The sequence below is a fragment of the Seriola lalandi genome, unplaced genomic scaffold, assembly GCF_002814215.2.
Source record: "Seriola lalandi dorsalis isolate HSWRI2012SDOR001 ecotype SW California unplaced genomic scaffold, Sedor1 jcf7180002054926, whole genome shotgun sequence".
Classification (NCBI taxonomy): Eukaryota; Metazoa; Chordata; class Actinopteri; order Carangiformes; family Carangidae; genus Seriola; species Seriola lalandi.
Genome location: NW_019525478.1, coordinates 684,393 through 703,693, shown reverse-complemented (window position 1 = coordinate 703,693; position 19,301 = coordinate 684,393). Strand labels below are relative to the sequence as shown.

General features: G+C 44.9%; 1 protein-coding gene across 3 annotated transcripts; it reads left to right on the top strand.

The window, feature by feature from the left end:
* The first annotated feature begins 250 nt into the window (after positions 1-250).
* Positions 251-19,089, top strand: triobpb (TRIO and F-actin binding protein b). Of its 3 annotated transcripts, none has more exons than XM_087170030.1 (19): positions 251-457; positions 1,005-1,318; positions 2,569-2,711; positions 2,966-3,153; positions 3,532-5,650; positions 5,819-5,936; positions 6,431-6,502; positions 10,675-10,731; positions 11,173-11,241; positions 11,386-11,475; positions 11,755-11,864; positions 13,097-13,541; positions 14,439-14,679; positions 15,089-15,200; positions 16,095-16,254; positions 16,619-16,717; positions 17,328-17,414; positions 17,713-17,917; positions 18,075-19,089. In XM_087170030.1, exons 2-18 carry the CDS (start codon positions 1,055-1,057, stop codon positions 17,872-17,874), a joined length of 4,536 nt encoding a protein of 1,511 aa, XP_087026156.1. In that variant the 5' UTR covers positions 251-457; positions 1,005-1,054; the 3' UTR covers positions 17,875-17,917; positions 18,075-19,089. The 3 variants fall into 3 exon arrangements, with proteins under 3 accessions (XP_087026156.1, XP_023287430.2, XP_087026157.1); XM_023431662.2 differs by having other exon boundaries at positions 256-457; positions 13,097-13,538; XM_087170031.1 differs by lacking the exons at positions 251-457; positions 1,005-1,318; positions 2,569-2,711; ... (2 more) ...; positions 5,819-5,936; positions 6,431-6,502 and adding an exon at positions 7,420-7,854.
* The last annotated feature ends 212 nt before the right edge of the window (positions 19,090-19,301 follow it).

Below are 19,301 nucleotides of genomic sequence, written 5' to 3'. Positions count from 1 at the left end.
AACCTAAAAACCACACAGCCACCGCTTTTAATGTATGTTAAACTGCCCCCCCACCCCCACCTCACCAGTGTTTATTTATTTACGTTAACCTGAGCCAGCGTGTGCCAGCTGTCACTAGCATGAGCGTTTCACTTTGCTTTCTAAAGCCCATGATATTTAATACAACCGCTCAATAGAGGAACCGGCGGGCCACTGGCTCCATGTTGGCTCTAGGTGTGCGAGCGCTGCAGGGTCTCTGCTGTGTCAACCGAGAGCCACCATGGCCGTCGTGGATGCTTCAGTTTCACTCATTGTCAGAGCAGCCAATGGGATTGATGTGAGAGTTTGGCAGCTCGGGAGCACAGAGAGCATGGGGAAGAGGAGGCATGTGCCTGATGGGGCTTTGGTGGGCAGTTTATCCTCGGACTCCTAATGACAGACTCTAAACTGAGCTGACAGCGCGAGCTTCTCTCGTCAGGTAATACTCATCAGTTGTCACTTCGTTACAAGATGTTGTTGCTATTTTCACTGTCCTACTTTTCTCTGTCTTAATGGGCTCATTCACCTTTTCCTCCATCGTTGCTGCCTTGCCTTGTGGCTGGCGGTGACGCTCCTCTGTGAGCAGCTTTCACACTGTTCTGACTGGATTGTGTTTCACTGTCCCCCAGTTGTGATTAGTTATCAGCGGCCTTAACAGTTCCTCTTTAGATCTCGCATGAACCGTGAAATGAAAAAACCTCTTGAGGTTTCACTCTGAGCTGCTGCTCTGTGCTTACACCTGTCTGCAGCGATGCAGTGTCACAGCCACACTCAGCAGCATGTAGGATTTTATTTATCTTTTTAATGTTTAAAAACAAGACTGTTGCATGTTTTCATTGTTCTTTTGTGACCGAACACTGTGAAAGATGCTCTGCAGGTTTTTGAACACATAAGTCATTGGAGGAGTTTTCCATTTACTGATAGAAGTGTTTGTTTTACACTGTAAATCGTTGTGATGCTGCTCTTCCTCTGTTGCTGTTTCTCAGTTTCACCTGTGGGATGTAATGAGCCGGCAGGTCCCCCCTCCGGACCCACCATGCCGCTCTCCGGCGATGAGCCCATCTGCCCCAAGTTCCAGCCCAACATCTTCGACCCCTCCCGCTGCCATGACTGCTTGCGCCAGAGGCGCCTGCACGCCGGCGCAGGGGAGAGCACGGAGATCGCACCGCAGCAGAAATCCACAGCAGACACTGGAACTGGGGGTATAACCGGGACCGGGAACGGGATCGGCGCGGGCAAAGGAGGGTTGTTAACACCAATCCCATCCACGGCAGAGGAAAGAGACACCAGCAGCAGCAAGGTAAGAAAGAAGAGAAGCCAGAGAGGAAGAGGGAGGAGGGAGATGTACAGAGCAGCTAGGTAACGGTGAAGAGACGGGTACAAGAGCAGAATATGTGCTGAGTGACGGGATTAGCTCGACATGGAGAGAGGCAGGAAGAGAGCATTAGAGGTCACGGGGGAAGTCGGCAAGAAAAGCAATACACTGGGGTTGGATGCTAAATCAATGAGACTCTGCTGTAGTGCTTGACTCAGTTTTATCTCTGTCTTCCAGATCAGAAAAGATGTATAAAGTTGAAAATAATCTGTTTAATTAGATCTTTTTTCTCACAAAACTTCTCACTTCTTACCCAAAAGTCTGTGTTTGAGTGAGGGTGAGTAAGATATCGTAAGGCGCCTCCTAATTTGATGTAAGTCAGAGTTACTGGGATCATGTATGTGTCTTTGTTGCTTGTGAGTGAATTGAGGAAAAGGTCAGAGAGGGAGAATGAGAGGTAACAATCAGGAGCAGGGCGACAGCAGTGGCTCCCATTATAAATTAACGAAGCCGGATCGTTTACCGGCCTCTCGGGAATCACCTTGAAATTTTAGAAAATGTGCAGTAATGTGCAGAAAGGACGGGGGCGTGTTCACAGTGGTAAAACTGTGGCAGCACCACATTTATCTATTTACCCTGCTTCTGTGACATGATTGCAGTTGTGTGGTGGCAGTAATGCATCTGAAAACATGGCGGATAGTGGGATCGTTGCACTGAAGTAACACCGTACCTACACTTTCCTGAAAGCAGCAGAGATCAGTGGCAGTTACTGACATTCACAGACACATTTTACATCTTTTTACACCAGTGTATTTGAGGAGAAGGGTTTTTATGGCAAAGAAGGAAAAAAAAAGTTGATGAAATATGAATGAGGAAAGCCACGGGCCAGGTCAGGTTACAGAGAGTGTAACCCTAATCGAACAGCAGGCTGAACATGTGTGTGTGAGTGTGAGTGTGTGTGTGTGTGTGTGTGTGTGTGTGTGTGTGTGTGTGTGTGTGTGTGTGTGTGTGTGTCAGAGGGGACGGACACCGTTCACTTTACTCTGAGAGACGGAGCCGGACGGACTCATGTAGGACTGTTGTGTGCACGTCACTGTGTGTTTTCTATATGTTGACTTTTTACCTTCGTTTCGGAGGCGCGGTCGCTGTCGGGAGCGTCACCGCTGCGTCTTCCTGAGATGGGGCTCGCTGCGACGCTGTGATTGGCCCGTGTCTTTACCTTGTCATCCTATCAGGAGGATTCTGACGGTCTGTCGACGGTGAGCAGCTACTGTGACGTCACCGGAGGCCGTCCAGGTTATGGGGAGAGCTCTCTGTGCATCCTGAGCCCCGACTGTGAGCTTTACATCTGTGACGGTGACGACGACAGCACTGACAGGTGGGGACTGCAGGGTGATTGTAAGTCCTTTAGGCTTATTGTAGATGTGTAATTTTTAGTGTTTTATCGGGCCAGAGTGTCAGTACAATGTTTAATCATTTAAAAACACTGGCAGGCTTGAGTCAGCATCCTCTCAGACCCAGAACTGTCATGTTGTGTGATGCATTTGCGTAGTTTCTCTCTGAGTCTTCCCTCTCTTCACCTCTCCATCTCTGCCCCTCGTCATTTCTTCTCCCGTCTCCTCTTCCGCGAAGCTGCCGTGACCAGAGCGTCGACTACCAGGAGTTCAGCGGCTCCGTCAGCGCAGAGGACGAATACCCGCCGATCCGTCGCCGTACGACCGACCTCGCCATGACCCGGCTCGACCCTCCGCCCCACCGGGCCAACCCTCGAGCGTGGATGGACGAAGCTCGCAGCAGAGACGGCTTCGCCAGGCGGTCAGGTACGTGAACGCTGACCTCATATATTGTTTAATTCATTTCAGGAGAAGCGTGGTGAAGAGAGGGAGATCTGCTCTCTCTCTCTCTCTATGAAGGAACCAGTAAGATTAAGCCTTTAGTAAACCTATGACTTACTGCACTTGACAAATCCATATCCAGTTACAGCCAAAGGTGTTCTTTACTTGGCGATACTGTTTGATGTCACCAGCTGAGGTGTCCCAGACCAATTATCAGTAATACAATATATCTGGGTTTGTGTCAGGAAGCCTCTGGTAGTTGCTCAGCACTTGATCTTTGATGTTTGTTTCTCTTATTTCTGTTTCCCCTCCTTCTTTCTATTTCTGTCACACTGCCCCGACTCCCTTTGTTTTTTCCTCCAGGGATAAAAGAAGACAGAGAGAAACGTGAAAGTGGTTACTTCTCCCTGGGGAGGGCAGCCGGCGCCCGTTCGCTCCGTGATAACAGCCCGTCTGTTCCTTTCCGCCATTTTGAGAGAGGGCATCCCCTCTTCAGCGGCAGAAATGTCGAGCCCAAAGACGCCGTCCCCTTCAGAAACCCTAATCTCGGTGTGGCCTCTGACAGGCAGATACCGGAGAATCTAAATGAGGATCTCCCTGTTGAAATCCCTCCTCCTGACCCCTATGAAATTGCCATAGAGGTCGAGGCGCGAGTCGGCCCTCGTTCTCCGAGTCCTACCCCTTTTAAGATAGCGGAGTCGCTGGCCTCGCCCGGCCGAAAGGGCCTCGGCAGTTCATACGGCCGGGGAAACCCTTCGTCTCACGGTTCTTCCTATCAACGATCGGGGCGTCTCGATTCCTCGAGGCAAAGCTCGGCTCTGCAATCTCGCTCTCCTTCTCCCTCACGAGGAAATTTACCGTTCAGACGCAGCGAATCCACCGCCTCCCTCAGCAGGCGTAACTTTGACGGTGGAGGGCGGTCTCACGGGACGGAGCCGGGATCCAGAAGCTGCTCGCAAAGCACACATGCCCGACGTGTTGAGTCAGGAACTCTGCCAAGAAATTTCAAATCGTTCGCTGGTTCAGTCAAATCTCAGTCCAGCACCGTTTCTGACTTCAGGAGTGCCCTGAGGAAAACGGAGGTGAATGGGTCTTTGAGTGGTCGGGGTCACGACAGCAGAAGCTCGTCTCCCTCCAGGAGGGACTATAACCCTCCAGGCCAAGTGTCTCTCCGCAAGACTGAGACCGCAGGAAGGTCACCACACGGACGTGGGCGTGACGGTCGTACTTCATCTCCATCTCGGAGAACTTCAGAGAGTCGGCCTCACAGTCGCAGTTCCTCGCCGCCACGGAGGAATTACAGCTCGTCCAGCCAATCCCTCCTGCGTAAATCTGAATCCATCGTGTCTCTGAACGGACGGAGTCACAACGGACGCTGCGGCTCGCCCATCAGAGAGGGATATGATGTTGAAAGCCAGGCTCTGCTGCGAAACTCAACAGCAAGGAATGGACTGAATGATCAAGAACGTGACCGTGACCGTGACCGTGACCGTGACCGTGCCACCACGTCTCCACCCAGACGAGGTCATGACACACCGCGTCAGTCCATACTCCGAAAGACCGAATCGGGTGCTGCCGGGAGCGGGCGAGGTCGTGACAGCCGCTGCTCCTCCCCTGGAAGAAGAGGCTGTGAAACCCCTGGTCCGTATCAACTTAGGAAAACAGACACCAGCGGTTCATTAAACAGCCGTAACTCCTCGCCCTCGAGGAGAAGCTACGAGGCTCCTTCTCAGTCTCTGCTTCGCAAGTCTGAAGGAAACAGCTCCGTCAGAGGTCATGACCTCCACGGCCCGTTGCCTTCAAGGAGAAGCTATGATGTTCCTGACCAACGCTCACTGTGGAGAACAGACACCAGTGGCTCTCTACACAGCAAGAGACACAACAGCCGCAACTCTTCTCCTTCTGGAAAAGGCAACTGTGACCCACCGGCTTACTCAGTCCTCAGAAATGCCTCTAATGGAGACTCCAGCCGCTCCGCTCAGAGAAAAAACACCGACAATGACTCAAAATCCGACTCCAAACACTCACCACACTCCTGGCGGGAATCGGCTCATTCCCTTCGCAGCTCTTCATTATCTCGCGCCGCTTCACCCTCCAGACGGACCACAGATGGCAGCAGAACAGCTTTCGTGACCTTAGAGGCACCCAGGAGCCCCGGCAGCATCAGATCTGGGGTCAGCAGGCACGTTCTTGGGGATCGCTGCCCCTCTCCTAATGACAAAAGGCCCTCCCACCGCACGCGCAGCCCTTCTCCTGCACCTCAGATTCAAATCCGGAGGCACACCTCCTCCCAGAGCTCCATGGAGTCCTCCGAGTCGGGCCAGCTGTCAGCGGGGTCCACGGGAAGGAACAGGGAGGAGTACGCTGCGATGGCCAACCTGCCGAAGGTGAAAATGATCCATCAGAGGGAGGACCCGGGCTACGCGGGGCGGCCTCAGAACCAGCCGCCCTCTCGCAGACAGGAACTCTTCAAACCGGCCAGGTCAGACTTATATTCAACCACAAAGAAACACCGGTGCTGGCAAAACGATAAACACTACGTTACATGAAATTTTCATGGTGTAGACCTTATGCTAAATCTAGACGGCTTAACTTCCTCCGCACCATCAGATTAGATCAATTTAACCATAAAGTGTCTGTGCTGTTCCAGCCACTCCTTGAGCAAACATCCATCCAGAGAGTGGGAAGATACGATGGATTCGGAAAGAGAACGGCACTATAGTGGCAGTGGGTATCTCTCTCGGGCTCACTCCTCCACCTCATTGCAGGTAGGCTGGTTTGGGGCACGGGAAACATTTATTAATATGAATTTTTAAATTCTTTTCTTGATTTCTCAGAGTAACCTTGAAAAAAATTTAACATTTCTGGCAAAAATGTACATTTAGTAAAAAGAGAAGATGCTCTTCTTTTTACTTTCCAGTAAGATTAATATAAAGCTTGTTGGATTGGATCTGAAAGCACAGAGAGAGATGAATGGGAACAGAGAGAATGGCATGAAAGGCTTTAAAGCCATACAGAAGTATGTGCCCCCCCCCCCCCCCCCCCCCCCCTGTACAATATAATCCATTGCAGTAGAACGAACTGTGGTTTGTGCTCTGTGATTTTCACCTGCCTGATGTGTTAATGCTTAACCGCATCTTCCACATACCGTACACCAAGATGTAAGAAAGTGTGTGGATGTGAAACTCATAGGCAGGTTTCTATATTGGCTCATTAGGACATTGATTATCTCCATAACCACGAGCTGTTCCTTCTCCTCCAGAGGTCCGGCAGTCCCACGGCAGATGAGGGCAGTTCTTGGAAAGGTAATCACCACAGATCAGAGCAAATGCAGGTATGTGCTGCAGCAGGTACATTTACAGTACATGTGTGTGTCTCTTACCATATGAATGTGTGTGCTCACGTGGAGACAGCCTCTCTCCCACAGTTGATTTGTTTTTTTTCCTCTTATCACTAGTGTTTGCAGTGAACGTCATAAACCTTCAGCACATATGGTTCAATGCTAGTTTATCGCAGTTTGGTCCATTTCAATATACGCTGTCTTTCTGTTACATATTTACCAGACTGCTGCCTGCAGTTTGTCTGGTGTTCACACAGATTCTGTGATGTAAAGTTTTTTTTATGTACGTGGCATCCTAACCTGCTGGCATATCTAAAGATATATTTATATATATATATGTGTGTGTGTGTGTGTACACTGTGCGGCTTTTTAAATTCTCTGCTTGCTGTGTGTCTTGTAGATTTCACCTACACCCTGCAGGCATTTCATAAGACTGACTGAGCTTTGTCAATTGTGGTCTGCTGGGGCATGTGTTGAAATTCCTGAACTGAAACCAATAGCTACCAAGAGCGGATTTTGAATGGGGGAAGTGCCACTTTGTATGCAAACCCAAAAGATATTCAGTCAGGGAAAAAATATAGCCAATAAATTCTGTTCTGTGTGTTTGTAAAGTAGGGGATAACTAAACTTTAATATGTCATGGAGTACTGGTCCCAGGAAAAAGGGAAGGAGTGACACCTCATGTTAGATAAACTTTTTCTTTTTCTTCTTCTTTTGATAATCTAATGTAGTTGCAATTAATCAGGACTAAGATATTCCACATGTGGCAGGACACTTTATCCCGTTCAGCCTCCCCCGCCCCGAAGGTGCCCGGACCCCAGTTTCCGAGCCAGCACCGTGCGGTTAGGTTGGGCTTAGGTAGGCTTGTTTTCTCCAGCAACGAACCCCGCGGATCCGCCCAGGAAGTGGCAGACACGGGGCAGAGCGAGCGAGCGAGCGAGCGGAGACACAGCCAAGTCACACGTAACGTTAACTTCCCACGACTTGTCAGAGAGTTGAGAAACTATTAACTTTTTAAAAGTCCAGCTTGTTTGTCCATGTTTGTTAGGGGGGGGGAATTCACTTCCTTTCCCTTAAAAGACAGGACAGAAATCTGCTCTGATCGTTGGCGGTTCGCTCGATTAAATTAACACGGGGTTTGAATGGCGGGGTTTTATTTAATTTCGCGTAACGCGAGCGCTCTGCGGAAAAGTAACGTCTGTGCGCGAGACGTTTAACCGAAGCTGGGGAGTTAAAAGTTTTGAGAGGTTTTTGTTCGCGTGAAGGTAACGGTACTTTTCTTTTCTTTTTTTTTTTTGTTTGTTCTCGTCTTTATTTCACCCTCTCCGGATCCTGTTATCATGACGGTAAGTTAAGTTGCACCTTGAAAGCAGTTTGTTTTTCCTGTCTTGTCACTTCTTCCTGAATTTAACATTTTTTCAAATGAACTCTGGCCTATGTGCCATTTATCCGTGTGTCTCAGTTGAGATTTAATGCTTTGCTTTTAAGAAAGGTTCGTGTTGATTATAAAGCCTGTGTTTTTTTTTTTTCAATGGACTCCTTTAGTCAACGTTTGTTTGATTGGAGGGGTGTGTACGTTAAATGCTTCCAACTTAGCGCTAGCTTAAAGCTGAAATATTTGTGTTTTGTTGTTTATATGTCCATGTTTACAGCTAAGTTAAGATTTGTACATTTCTGTTCCTGTGACAAATCTAAAAAACAAACAAACAAACAAAAAAAAAGAAAGAAAAACAAATCCTAGTTTCCAGTTGTGGTGTAGTTTGATGTGTCGATCCTGTGTTGTTTGCGGTAGCAGTGTTATTAGCAGGTAGCTTGTATGTGTCAGCTGTTAAAGCCCAGCTGTGACACATGTTCATGTTTACACATACACAGACAATGTTTTGATAAAATAACCTGGAGGTATTTGGCTCTGTAAACCATTGTTATTCAGGAACTATCATCACAATGAGTGTATCATTGGGTGGACTCCTATTCACATTGTTCAGAGGGCTAATCTGTTTAACTAAACAGAGACAAGCCAAGAGGAGAAGCAAACATACTGTAATAGGCCTAAAGGTAAAGGCTAAGCTCACCAGACAAGGCTCCTCTGTACTGATAGGAGATAGGAGACAGGGAGAGTGGACGTTGTCTCCAGCTGTTGCCGGTGTTTGACCTTCGTTCTTCTGTTTTGGACCTTTTGAAGCAAGGTCAGTGATCTGAGAGCACAGGACGAGGAGGAGCACTGTTGCACTAGAGTTATTCATAACAGATGCTTTCTATTTTTTATTTTTTTGTGTCTGTGTCCACCCTTTGGCCCATCCCTGACCCTGCTTATAGGCACGTATTGACTAGAAAGCATTAATTTATGATGATTTATCGATGACACATTGTAATGTGCTCCAGCAGTTCTTTCCCATTCACACACACACACACACAGTTTGGGTATAGAAGAAAGAGGGCATAAAACACAGTCACTTGTGATTAATCTTTTTTAATCTCCTTTAAGCTACAAAATGTACAACAGCCTCTTAAACAAGTTTCCTTTTGTACTTAAAGCAACACCTGATGATCCAGCCATTAGTTGTGTTTATCCACATTATTTATTAATGTTGAAAGCAGATTTAAAAGGAACATAGGGCTTATAAAATGTAGTAATGCATCCGTATCTTGGTCTGTAAATGGTGTTGCCCAACACATTATTTCCTTTATACAGTCTATTGGCAGTCGCTAGACTTTAAAATTTGTTAGATTAAAGAAGATCAGTGGCATAGATGAGCTGACTTACACAGAGAAAAACAGGGTGGTGCTGTGGCTTACAAGAGCACAACTCAAGCCAGGAAGGGAGTATAAATACAGAATAGGGGCGGTTAGAGCTGACAGAACAGACTTAGAAACTATATTAGAGTCCAGACAAAGAGGGAGAAGAACAAAATGATGTAGAAAGCTGATGAAATGAACAAGACGCAGTTGCATCAGAGAGGAAAAAAAATAAGTGATGGGATTGAGACACCAGTGGGAGATGAGATGACGAATGCAATGAGAGATTTAAAAAGTGAGGAATGTACATGCTAGTGAAAGAGAGATAAGCGAAGTCAGGAATGTATGTAGGAAAAAGTTGCCTAATCTTAATATGGAATCACCACATCTTGAGGTACCTAGTGCATGTTTTCCTCTTCCTGTCATCGTGTCAAAAGCAGAAACAGGCCTGTTCCTGGAAATGGTGCACAGCAGCTTAAGCATGTTTTAATGTAACGTCTACTACCACACAGCTGCAGCAACAGACATGCAAAATATTTCATCATGTGCAACAGAGTTGAGTTTTGAACAGAAGAGTAGACACCGGTGTTTCCACTGCAAATCTCTTGAGTTTCTAAATCTTTCCTCCCTTCACTGAGGATGTGCTGCTCCAAGTCCTAATCTTTCTGCCTGTGTTGTCTTCAGATATTTATTTTTTTCCTCATCCTTTTACACTTACGCTTGTTTCCTGTCATATTTCACACCGCATGTGCATCTGTCTTTGCAGCCATTGGCCTTTTCTCATGTATCTGGCATGCTGCAGTGCAATAGGGCAGCACCCTGTTTAGAAACATATTGTTGAGATACTGCATTAACCACATTGGGCTTTGTTGAACGATCACATCATATAATATTATCATCATGTTGAATATTAAGTGCTAAAACTGAATTAAAGCATTAGATAACATAATCTAAAGGTATTCACGTATTCCAAAACATATTTATAGTGTAAATATAAACATTTAGTGGTACCAATACTGACTTAACCAGTTTAAACGTGCATTTTAAGAAAGCAAGTTTCTCCACAATAGCAACTGGTTTATGTCCTTTGTGGCAAAACAAGCCTGCAGCATTTACAGTGAATGTAAGCGAGAGGTTGTGTGGTTGCTGCTGATTTCTTGTTTAGAGATGTAACTATATTGTGTACGCCACACCCTTCCATGCAGGCTTGTATAATGCTTTGTCCTCTTGTTTCATTTGTTACATCTAGTCTCATCTATTTCTTTTCTTTTTCCCTTTGAGACTTGCTTCTGATAAATGGCTCTACAGAGTAACGACCTTGATATACACAGACAAGAGTTGTGTCCTTCAGGTTTTGTGAGTTTCTGTCAAAGGTTGACGTGAAGGTCAGTGAACGTGACGCTGTATACTCTCTTTCTTTCTCGTCGCAGCCCGACCTCCTGAACTTCAAAAAGGGATGGATGTCCAAACTGGACGACAGCGGAGAGGTAAAGAGCAATAAAGCCGAGTGTCATACTCCAGTCAGAAGTAACATCCTCCTCTCCTTCCATCTTCACTACCCTCCTCCTTCATTCCCTCCTTCCTAATGAGAAAGGTTGTGTGTAAGGCGATAGTGGTAGATTATCCTGGTTATCACAGTAATAGCTCGGTGGCTTGAGGCACAACAGGTGTCTCCTCTCTTTGAATGACATGCTTGAGTGAATTAGCTTCTGGCTTCACACATCACATACTGGAAGTCTTCGGTTTTACTCGAGGCCTTCCTGTGTCCCCGCCCTGTCAGACCAGCCTTATTCTAATAATGAAATGTCAACGCAACTCTGGTTGGTGTTACATTCTCAGATATTTTCACTGTATTGTTTTGATAGCTTTCATAGTGAAGTTGCTGATCCCAGTTCAGTCTTGGATTGATTGATATCTTGTGTGTTTAGTGGAAGAAGCATTGGTTTGTTCTGACGGATGCTGGACTGAAGTACTACAGAGACTCCAGTGCAGAGGAGGTATATTTTTTTAAATTACACGTTCCTTTTTTTATAATATCCTAAAATAGTATTTATAAAACACAAGCTTGCATGAGCGTTCCGAGCATAAACAAGCATATTGAATCATCAGGTTGTGAACGTATCATTGTGTCCGCTGTGCAGAAAGATGATATGGACGGGGAGATTGACCTAAAATCCTGCGTGAAGGTGTCTGAGTTTGATGTGGAGAAGAACTACGGCTTTCAGATCCAGGCGAGTATCTCGGTCACGTGTTAGACTCTTTCAGAGACTCTGCATGTGACGGATTTTCTTCCATTATTCCTCCCTTTTTGTCTCCACCGAACACACCCACTTCCAGTGTCTGCCTCATTTTTTTGTTGCTGCGTTATCATGACTCACATCTCTGTCAGTTTCTCCGCCACCTTTCTCTGTTTATCTCTCCCTTTCCGTTTTCCTTTATCAGCTCATATGTCATCCTGGTTCTGTCACATCTCTGTGTCTCCCTAACCTACTTCCTCTTCTGTTCTCCAGACGCGAGAGGCTGTGTTCACACTGTCTGCCATGACGGCTGGAATCAGGCGGAACTGGATAGAGGTTTTAAAGAAGTGTATCCGGCCCAGCAGCTCTCCAGACCTCACACAGTAATTGCCAGATGAATTGTTAAATATAAAAGCTTGAACATGGAAGCAGCTTTAGTGTGGGGCATTCGAGATTTGAGAGGCTAAAATTAAGTGATATAGTTAGTTAATGAAAGTGCTAGTTTATTGACATAAGTGACGTAATTACATATTGATAGCTGATTAATTACCATGTTACAATTAACTCTTTCTTCTCCCACCTTAATATAGCGAAGAGGTTACTTAGTTTTCTCTATTTCACTCATATCAATGTTAAAACCAGCAGCGTCTGTGGAGGCTGTGTGCTTTATTCTTTATTTTTGAAGTGCTTGCTCACACTCTGTGTTTTACCACTGGTTGCCTTAGCGTTGTTTCAAATTGCTGCAGGTCAGCCTTGGATAAATACAGTCAGATAAGAGCCTGTATCACTCACATGCACCAGTAACTTTGTTCCTGTTTTAGTTGCTATATACTCTGGCAGATTCAGATGAATCAAAGTCCCATTAATAGCTTTGAGTGTCAGTATAAAGTATGTTTTCATAATGACTCAGTGCCAGCTGTGCCTCGAGTGTCCAGGCTTTGTTTGCAGTTGCTTATTATATCAACCCTCATGAATTTGCAGTTGATCAGTTACTTCTTTCATGGATTTAAAGTAGAATTTACAAGGTTATCTGAAAGTAGAAATGAGAAATCATGCCTTGATTTTTTTTTTTTTTTTTTAAGGGTCCATATTTTACACTTTAGCAGGGTTTTATTTGAAGTTTTGATATCTATAATGAGATGGATTTGTGGTTTTAAGTACCATAAGTTTTACAAGTCTCCTCTCTCAGGCTTCTCTTGGGAGCTCTGGCAAGCTCTGAGCCTCTCTTCTGATTGGCTGACTGTTTTCTAAAAATATTTCACATAAACACTCAGTGAACCAAAATCCTGCACGGTTGGATGGCGGATACTGGTGGGCGGGGCTTAGGGCATGGCTGAGGGTCTTGACTGCTCTGTTGTGACATCACAAAGTTACAGAAGTCTAAACGGCTGGTTTTTACGGCTCAGTTTCTGAATACAGGCTGTGTGCATTTCTCTGTGGACTGAGCGCTTTGATACTTTCACAGTGTTAATATAGAACCTAGACCTGCTTTATAATCAAATAAGACATGGAAATTTTACTTTATGCAATATGGGACCTTTAATTATTATTTTTACTTAGATTACTTTGATTTAAAATGTATTTATTCATCTCTATTTTTCCTAATTTTCTCTAGATTACCTGACAGCAGCAGTGACAAGGAAAACTCCCACTCACGCTTTCTGCTGTCTTCACGTCGCCCGTCATCACGTCACAGTGATGTTCAGTCAGAAGTTCCGACCTCCGCCCTTCCATCTCAGCGTAGGTTTGACTACGTCGAGCTGTCCCCTGTTCCCGCCTCCTCCGGTCCTCTCCCAGCCAGTCAGAGAGAAGCAGGAGAGGGGCAGGGGAGGGAGCACATCCAGTGGCAGGAGGAGAGGAACACGAGCAGCCAGTGGGAGGCTGTGCTGTCCAGGAAGGGCACTGGCATAGGAGCGAACCAAAGGCTTCGCATGGAGGATGAAATAGAGAGAAAGTGGGCCGAGTTTGAACGCATGCCGTTAAAGGAGATGGGCTCTTTACCATCAGTGGGATCACGGTCCTCCAGCCATTCAGCCAATGAGGCGCTGCAGAGGGAGGTAGTGCGTGAAGATGATTTTCCAATTTGCAAATTAAATAAAATGCAAATTAACCTTTCATCTGTCCGGATGAAGTAAACATTTTCTGTTTCTGCTTTTTAACACCTGAGTCACTCTTTAACTGACTCGCCCCTGTTCTTCAGCAGTGTTTTCCATTTGAAATATTACACGGTGGAAAATCAGAAGTACAAAATTGACATGGGAGATACTGCTGAAACCTCTGTCTGTTCTGTCTCTGTGTGATGTGATCTCTTAGTTTGAATCTGTTTGTGGACTCTGGCACGAAGGCTGTGTACACATGACATCACCATGATGCTCGGCGAAGAGCTCTGCTGATGTGTTATCATACAGTTCATATGATTCATAAACAGCTGTTACATTCATGATAAAGAGAAGCCCAGAAACCCAGACATGTCCTGTGTGTTTACGCTTCTTCTTCAGCTAGAATCTGATTAGACAGGCTTTCAAAGGTCAGCTGTGAAGGGGGTTAAAGGTCATACAGCTTGAACTTTGAGCACACTAACAAACATAAGGGTAGCAGCAGAGCAAACGCTGGCATCATCGGTCTCTCCTCGAGCTGGTGGTTCCTCCAGTGATTGTGTGTAGATGTTGGCAGTGGGACTCTGCGGCAGATTCACTGATTTAGTGAAAATGTTCAGTTTATTTTGTGTGTAAATTATTCCTGCTAGGTTTGGTTAAGCACAATGTTTGTACCTCATAGTTTATAATCCCAGAGACTCCCGTTTCTTCATATCCTAACGCTGACTGCTCATGTCTTCCACTGCCAACAGCAGCTTTTGTGCCGTCTCATGTAAACATGCTGATCGCATAATAAATTGATTTCCGGTCCGCCACCTCTGTCGCTCAGTGGGCTTTACCTCCACCCTTGTTTTTTCTCAGGTGGCGTCACTGAGGCAGCAGTTGGAGGAGCTACAACGAGGGGGAAGAGGAGGAGTAGGAGGGAGAGGTGTGCGGGGCGGCTGTGGCCCTGAGGCCCCCTGCGGCCGCAGCCTGGCAGCCATGGAGCGCGCTCACCGACACGCGTTGGAGGAGCTGCAGAGGCAGCACGACCGCCAGATCAAGGAGCTGGAGGCGGAGAAGGACAGGCTGCTGCTGGAGGAGACGCAGGACACGGCGCGAGGTCAGCAGAACAGAACAGACGGAGACCAGAATCACCGTTGTCTTATACAACTGTTACAGCACAGCTTTTTACTTTTACTGAGCCGTTAAATGGCCGGTCATTGAGGAGGTTATGTGATGAAGTAGGTTGGGGTCAAAGGTCAAACAGAGTTCACTGTTCACTGTTCACTCTAAGCACTATAGGAATCAGGTCTTATCATCAGGTTATCTTTCGTGTCTAACTGCACTTTAAGCAAAACATGTATAAAAAGCATCACCCTCTCTCCACTCTCGAACACCTGTGAATTATATAATGTCATAAATCTTTGAATATGTTGTTAATACACTTCTTTTAAGTTGACTGTCATATTTAGGCATAAGCATTTAATGCAGTGTTAATGTTAGAAGTTGTGTCTGTGTTTGTGCTTCAGTGATGGAGGCTTTGAAGAAGAAACACAAAGAGGAGCTGGAGAGAGAGTTGGAGAAAGCGAAGAGGCTAAGCAGCGGGGTGCTAGACTCGCAGACCTTGCGAGCCCAACAACAGTAAGTAACTTCTCATCCTGTGATGGAGATGTTCACTGGCCACCCACAAACACGTGGACTCCGGAAACACAAGCAGCCAGTTTTTATGTCTGTTAGCACGACACAGAATCCATCAAGAAACATTATTAAACTGAAATAAAGAGCTTGCACCCTAACCCTGTGAAAGCCTTTAGTGCATATTTCCTTGGAAATAAATTCTTGGTCGTTGCCTGGCCCTCATTCTCCAACAGTGCAGGCCAACATTGGTAATTTATGTGAATAGCTCTCTTGTGCTTTTAAGTGGGAGCTAGCTGACCACAAAAGGGTTTTCTGTGAAATAAAAAGGTAGAATTTGCAGACTCTACAACAATCCAGGGTTCCTTGTCTAAGCAAGGCCATTACCGCGGCGGCCACTGGGTCCTGTCAGGCACTTAAGGAATGTAGAAGAATTTGGTCATGGATTAGTTTTCTTTTGTAAGCTTCACAAGGCCTTTGACACAACGCTGTCTCAGATGCTGCTACTGGAACCTGCATTTTAGGGCTTATCTGTGCTGCCTACGCTGCGTTTCTTTTGCTATTTGCATGCTCTTCCTTATTTTTGTGGTTATTGGTCATGAGCAGTAAAGTTGTTTTGAAACCACAGTAGAAAATACTTTCCTCATGAAAGTGGAAAAAAACACTCATACTTTCTGACAGCATGTTGCTGTTATTTAATGCAATACATACGATCTAATATTATACTTTACTGTAGAAATGCACAGTGAGCATTTAATAGGAAGATTTCTTGTGAGGTTAGTTTTGTGCATGTACAGTATAAGAAATGGGGATCTCAGTGGAGCAGCGCTGTCACAGTTCTGCATGATCTCTATATTGATTTCTACAACAGTTTTATGTGGTGTTGGTCTGTTTCCGCAGGGCAGAAACTCAGTCCTTGCAGAGAGAGCTGGCTGGACTGTCTGAGCGCTATTCTCAGAAGTGTCTGGAGCTGAACCGAGCCGAGCAGAACAACGCAGAGAGAGAGAGAGAGATCAGCCGCAAAGAGAGAGATATGGAGCAGCTGAGGAAGGAGAACCAGGTGAGTTATCAGCAGATTGTAAAAACGTACTCAGAGCAACGGGACAGGTGAAGGAGCAGTTTTTTTATGTTTTAGTTGAAGTGAAGGATTGTTCTCCTTGATGTTGCACTGGCAGGTATAACTCTTAAATACAACGTGACATTTTTACAGGCTGTGTAACTATAAATAAACTATTACAATTTGAAAGGCATGGTCCCAAATGTCTGAGCCATGACTGTAATTAGGCCTCACATCACTGTTATTCACTATCCAGGCTCAAAATAAGACTTGTGGTCTTACATAGCCAGAGTTCATTGTCTGTAAGATTTAAGCCACTCAAAGGGTGTCATTCAAAATGATAAAAACAAAACATTTTCCTCTGCAGGACCTAAAGGCCCGTTGGATGGAGGAGATCGGCCGTATACGATCTACCATCACAGATCAGGGCTCAGGGGACAACAAAGACAGGAACTGCGAACTAGAGGTAAAGGTGCTTATACTGTAGACTCAGAAGTGACAGCAGATGAGGGGGGGGGGGTCCGATATAAGTCAACAACAGTTACTGTGGTCATCCAATTCTTAAGGAGTTGTCTGAAAATGTTGATATTTAATCTAAAATCAGTGACTTTGTTTTAATTTTAAGTATCACAAAGCTGCACAGGTTTACCACCTTTAAAAGAAAGTGTATAGTTACTGGATTTAGTGAAGGTGTTGCTTAATGACACTTCATCAGGGAGAAGCACAGCCTGTCTGCTGTCCTGACAAATGACACTGACATGTCACCTAACATATAATAAAACAAAACCTTAATTAGCAAAAACGTAGCATTTAATTTCTGGTATTTCTGGTCACCAAACTTGTGTTGCAGTTTTCAGAATACAAGTGGAATGTCAATTGGCCAGAAGCCCAAGTTATGTGCTGTAAAAATTACAGAGAAACACTGTTTATCATAAATCAACCAGAGCACAATTACTGTGCGTTCTTGTTGGACTCGAGAGATAAATATAACAGTGATTTAGATTAGTGATGAAAATATGTTCTGTGTGTTGTTTTTTTGGCAGTAAAAGAAAACCACAGTTTTGTTTTTCTCCCAGGTTCTTCTCAGGGTGAAAGAAAAAGAGATCGAGTACTTACACAAGGAGATCAGCTGTCTGAGGAATGAACTGCAGGTTCTGAACACGGTATTGTGTGTTGATCTTTTGTACAAATATGTGGGGTTTCTGCGTGAACTTTACACTAGTAGGTGAATAATGTGGAATGTTAATCCTCAGATCTTGCTTCAATGTCTTATAGCTGGAAAGATCCCAGAATAAATCTATATAGTTGGCATAGGTGGTCAGTAAACATGATTTATCTCATTTTAGACAGAAAGAATACATGTTTTCTTCGTAGCTGATGTGATGTCATGCTAAGATAGCACTACAGCTGGCTGATGTAGACTGAGGAGCTTACGCCTGTCTATCACTCTTTGCTCCGCAGGAGAAACGGCTGGCTTGTGAACGATATACAGAGGCGCATGAGGAGCTGAGTGGGATGAAGGGCCGGAGCGAGCGAGAGATCCAGAGTCTGAAGGAGCACTTGAGGCTGGCCATGGCTGCTCTGCAGGAGGGGCAAAAGCTGGGCAACAGCCTGGACCACTGAGAACCTGCTGCTGGTACTGACGCGCTGGCGGACACAGTGACAGGTGTGGACTGATGTAGTACAGGCAGGGAAACGGTATGAAGCGTCACAATAATGCAGCTGATGTCAGTGCCCCTGTGGAGATTCTGTGAGGCGTTGTATTTGTATTTGCTTGTATTTTTAAAAATTCTTCTAATCTGTGCATCTTTTTTGTGTTTCAGACGTGTCTGCACTGTGGTGACTGAATCAAAGAGACACAGGAGGAGCAGAGGAGATGATTGTTGGACTTGTACAGTTCCAGCTGTGTGGGGACCATGATAGTGCCTTAGTTTTCAATCGTTCTGCCAATGAGCAGGTTAGAGTAGCTAGTAGCTGGTTTCATTACACTGGGCCACACATGATATATAAAACTGCACTTTTATTTCCCCCAGTCTCACTTTTCTTTTTTTTTTTTGTGAGTGCAAGCGTGAATGAGTGCGCATTTGGTCTTAAAACTGGAATATTTGTTGAGTGACCTTTTCTTTTCTTTTCTTTTTTTTTTTATCAGGTATTATAGATAAACAGTTCATGCTGTATCAGCTTCTTTTGTTGGATAAACTTCTCAATGCCACTGTGTCTTCTGCCTGAGAGCAGGAGTTAACGCAGTTACAGTAGAGCTACTGTCATCTCAGTTTTCTGTTGTACAGCTTTTGAGTCATGTTTACTCTGTGAAAAATGGCACACATTTCATTAGAAATGGGAGCTTATCATTTGATGTAATTATTTTTCTACCTAGTAATATTCTTTCTTGTATTGTGCTTGCAAATACGAAATTTAAAAAAAAAATGGGATTAATACAGGACAAGACAGCAAACGTTTCTAATTCCTGGCGACCTTAATTGCAAGTTGATCTAATTGTATAGAAGCATATTCAAGGTCAGCTTTCTTTGGGGATGCTTGCAAAAGCTGTTGAATGAACGTTATCCCACGTCACAGATGTCTTTATTTTTAAACCATGTCTGAGAAGCACGCTTCCAGTCTGCCCTGATCATTATTGGCATTTATTTGCCACCACCACAACAAAATGACAGGTGTTGCATCAATGAGCCAATTTTTTATTGACAGTATGTATTGTGATAAAATGACTTATCTACCTGCCTTTTGGAAACTTTTTTCATATTTAATGTACTGAAGAGGCTGTATCATCTTTGTAAATTATACACATTTTTTGCAATCAATAAAAAGAAAAGAAACAAACTTATGGTGTGTAATTTCACTGGTACACTTATGATTGCACATGTTGTTCTTCGTGCCTTTAAAGAAATAGACTATTAAGTATATATACTTAATAGAAATTGACTATTGATATATTCAGCGATTACTCATTGCAGTTTCAGGAATATATGAAAAATTTTAATGTACTGTAACCTAGAAATGTTCAGTTCTCGTCAAGACTTTAGTTGTTTGTG

What these genes read in the sequence shown, in the direction of transcription:
- triobpb (XM_087170030.1), top strand. Translation starts at nt 1,055, where the DNA reads ATGCCGCTCTCCGGCGATGAGCCCATCTGCCCCAAGTTCCAGCCCAAC. An exon ending in ACTCCTCCACCTCATTGCAG is followed by an intron (nt 5,937 to 6,430) that starts GTAGGCTGGTTT and finishes CTTCTCCTCCAG; the next exon opens with AGGTCCGGCAGTCCCACGGC. An exon ending in AGCTGAGGAAGGAGAACCAG is followed by an intron (nt 16,255 to 16,618) that starts GTGAGTTATCAG and finishes TTTCCTCTGCAG; the next exon opens with GACCTAAAGGCCCGTTGGAT.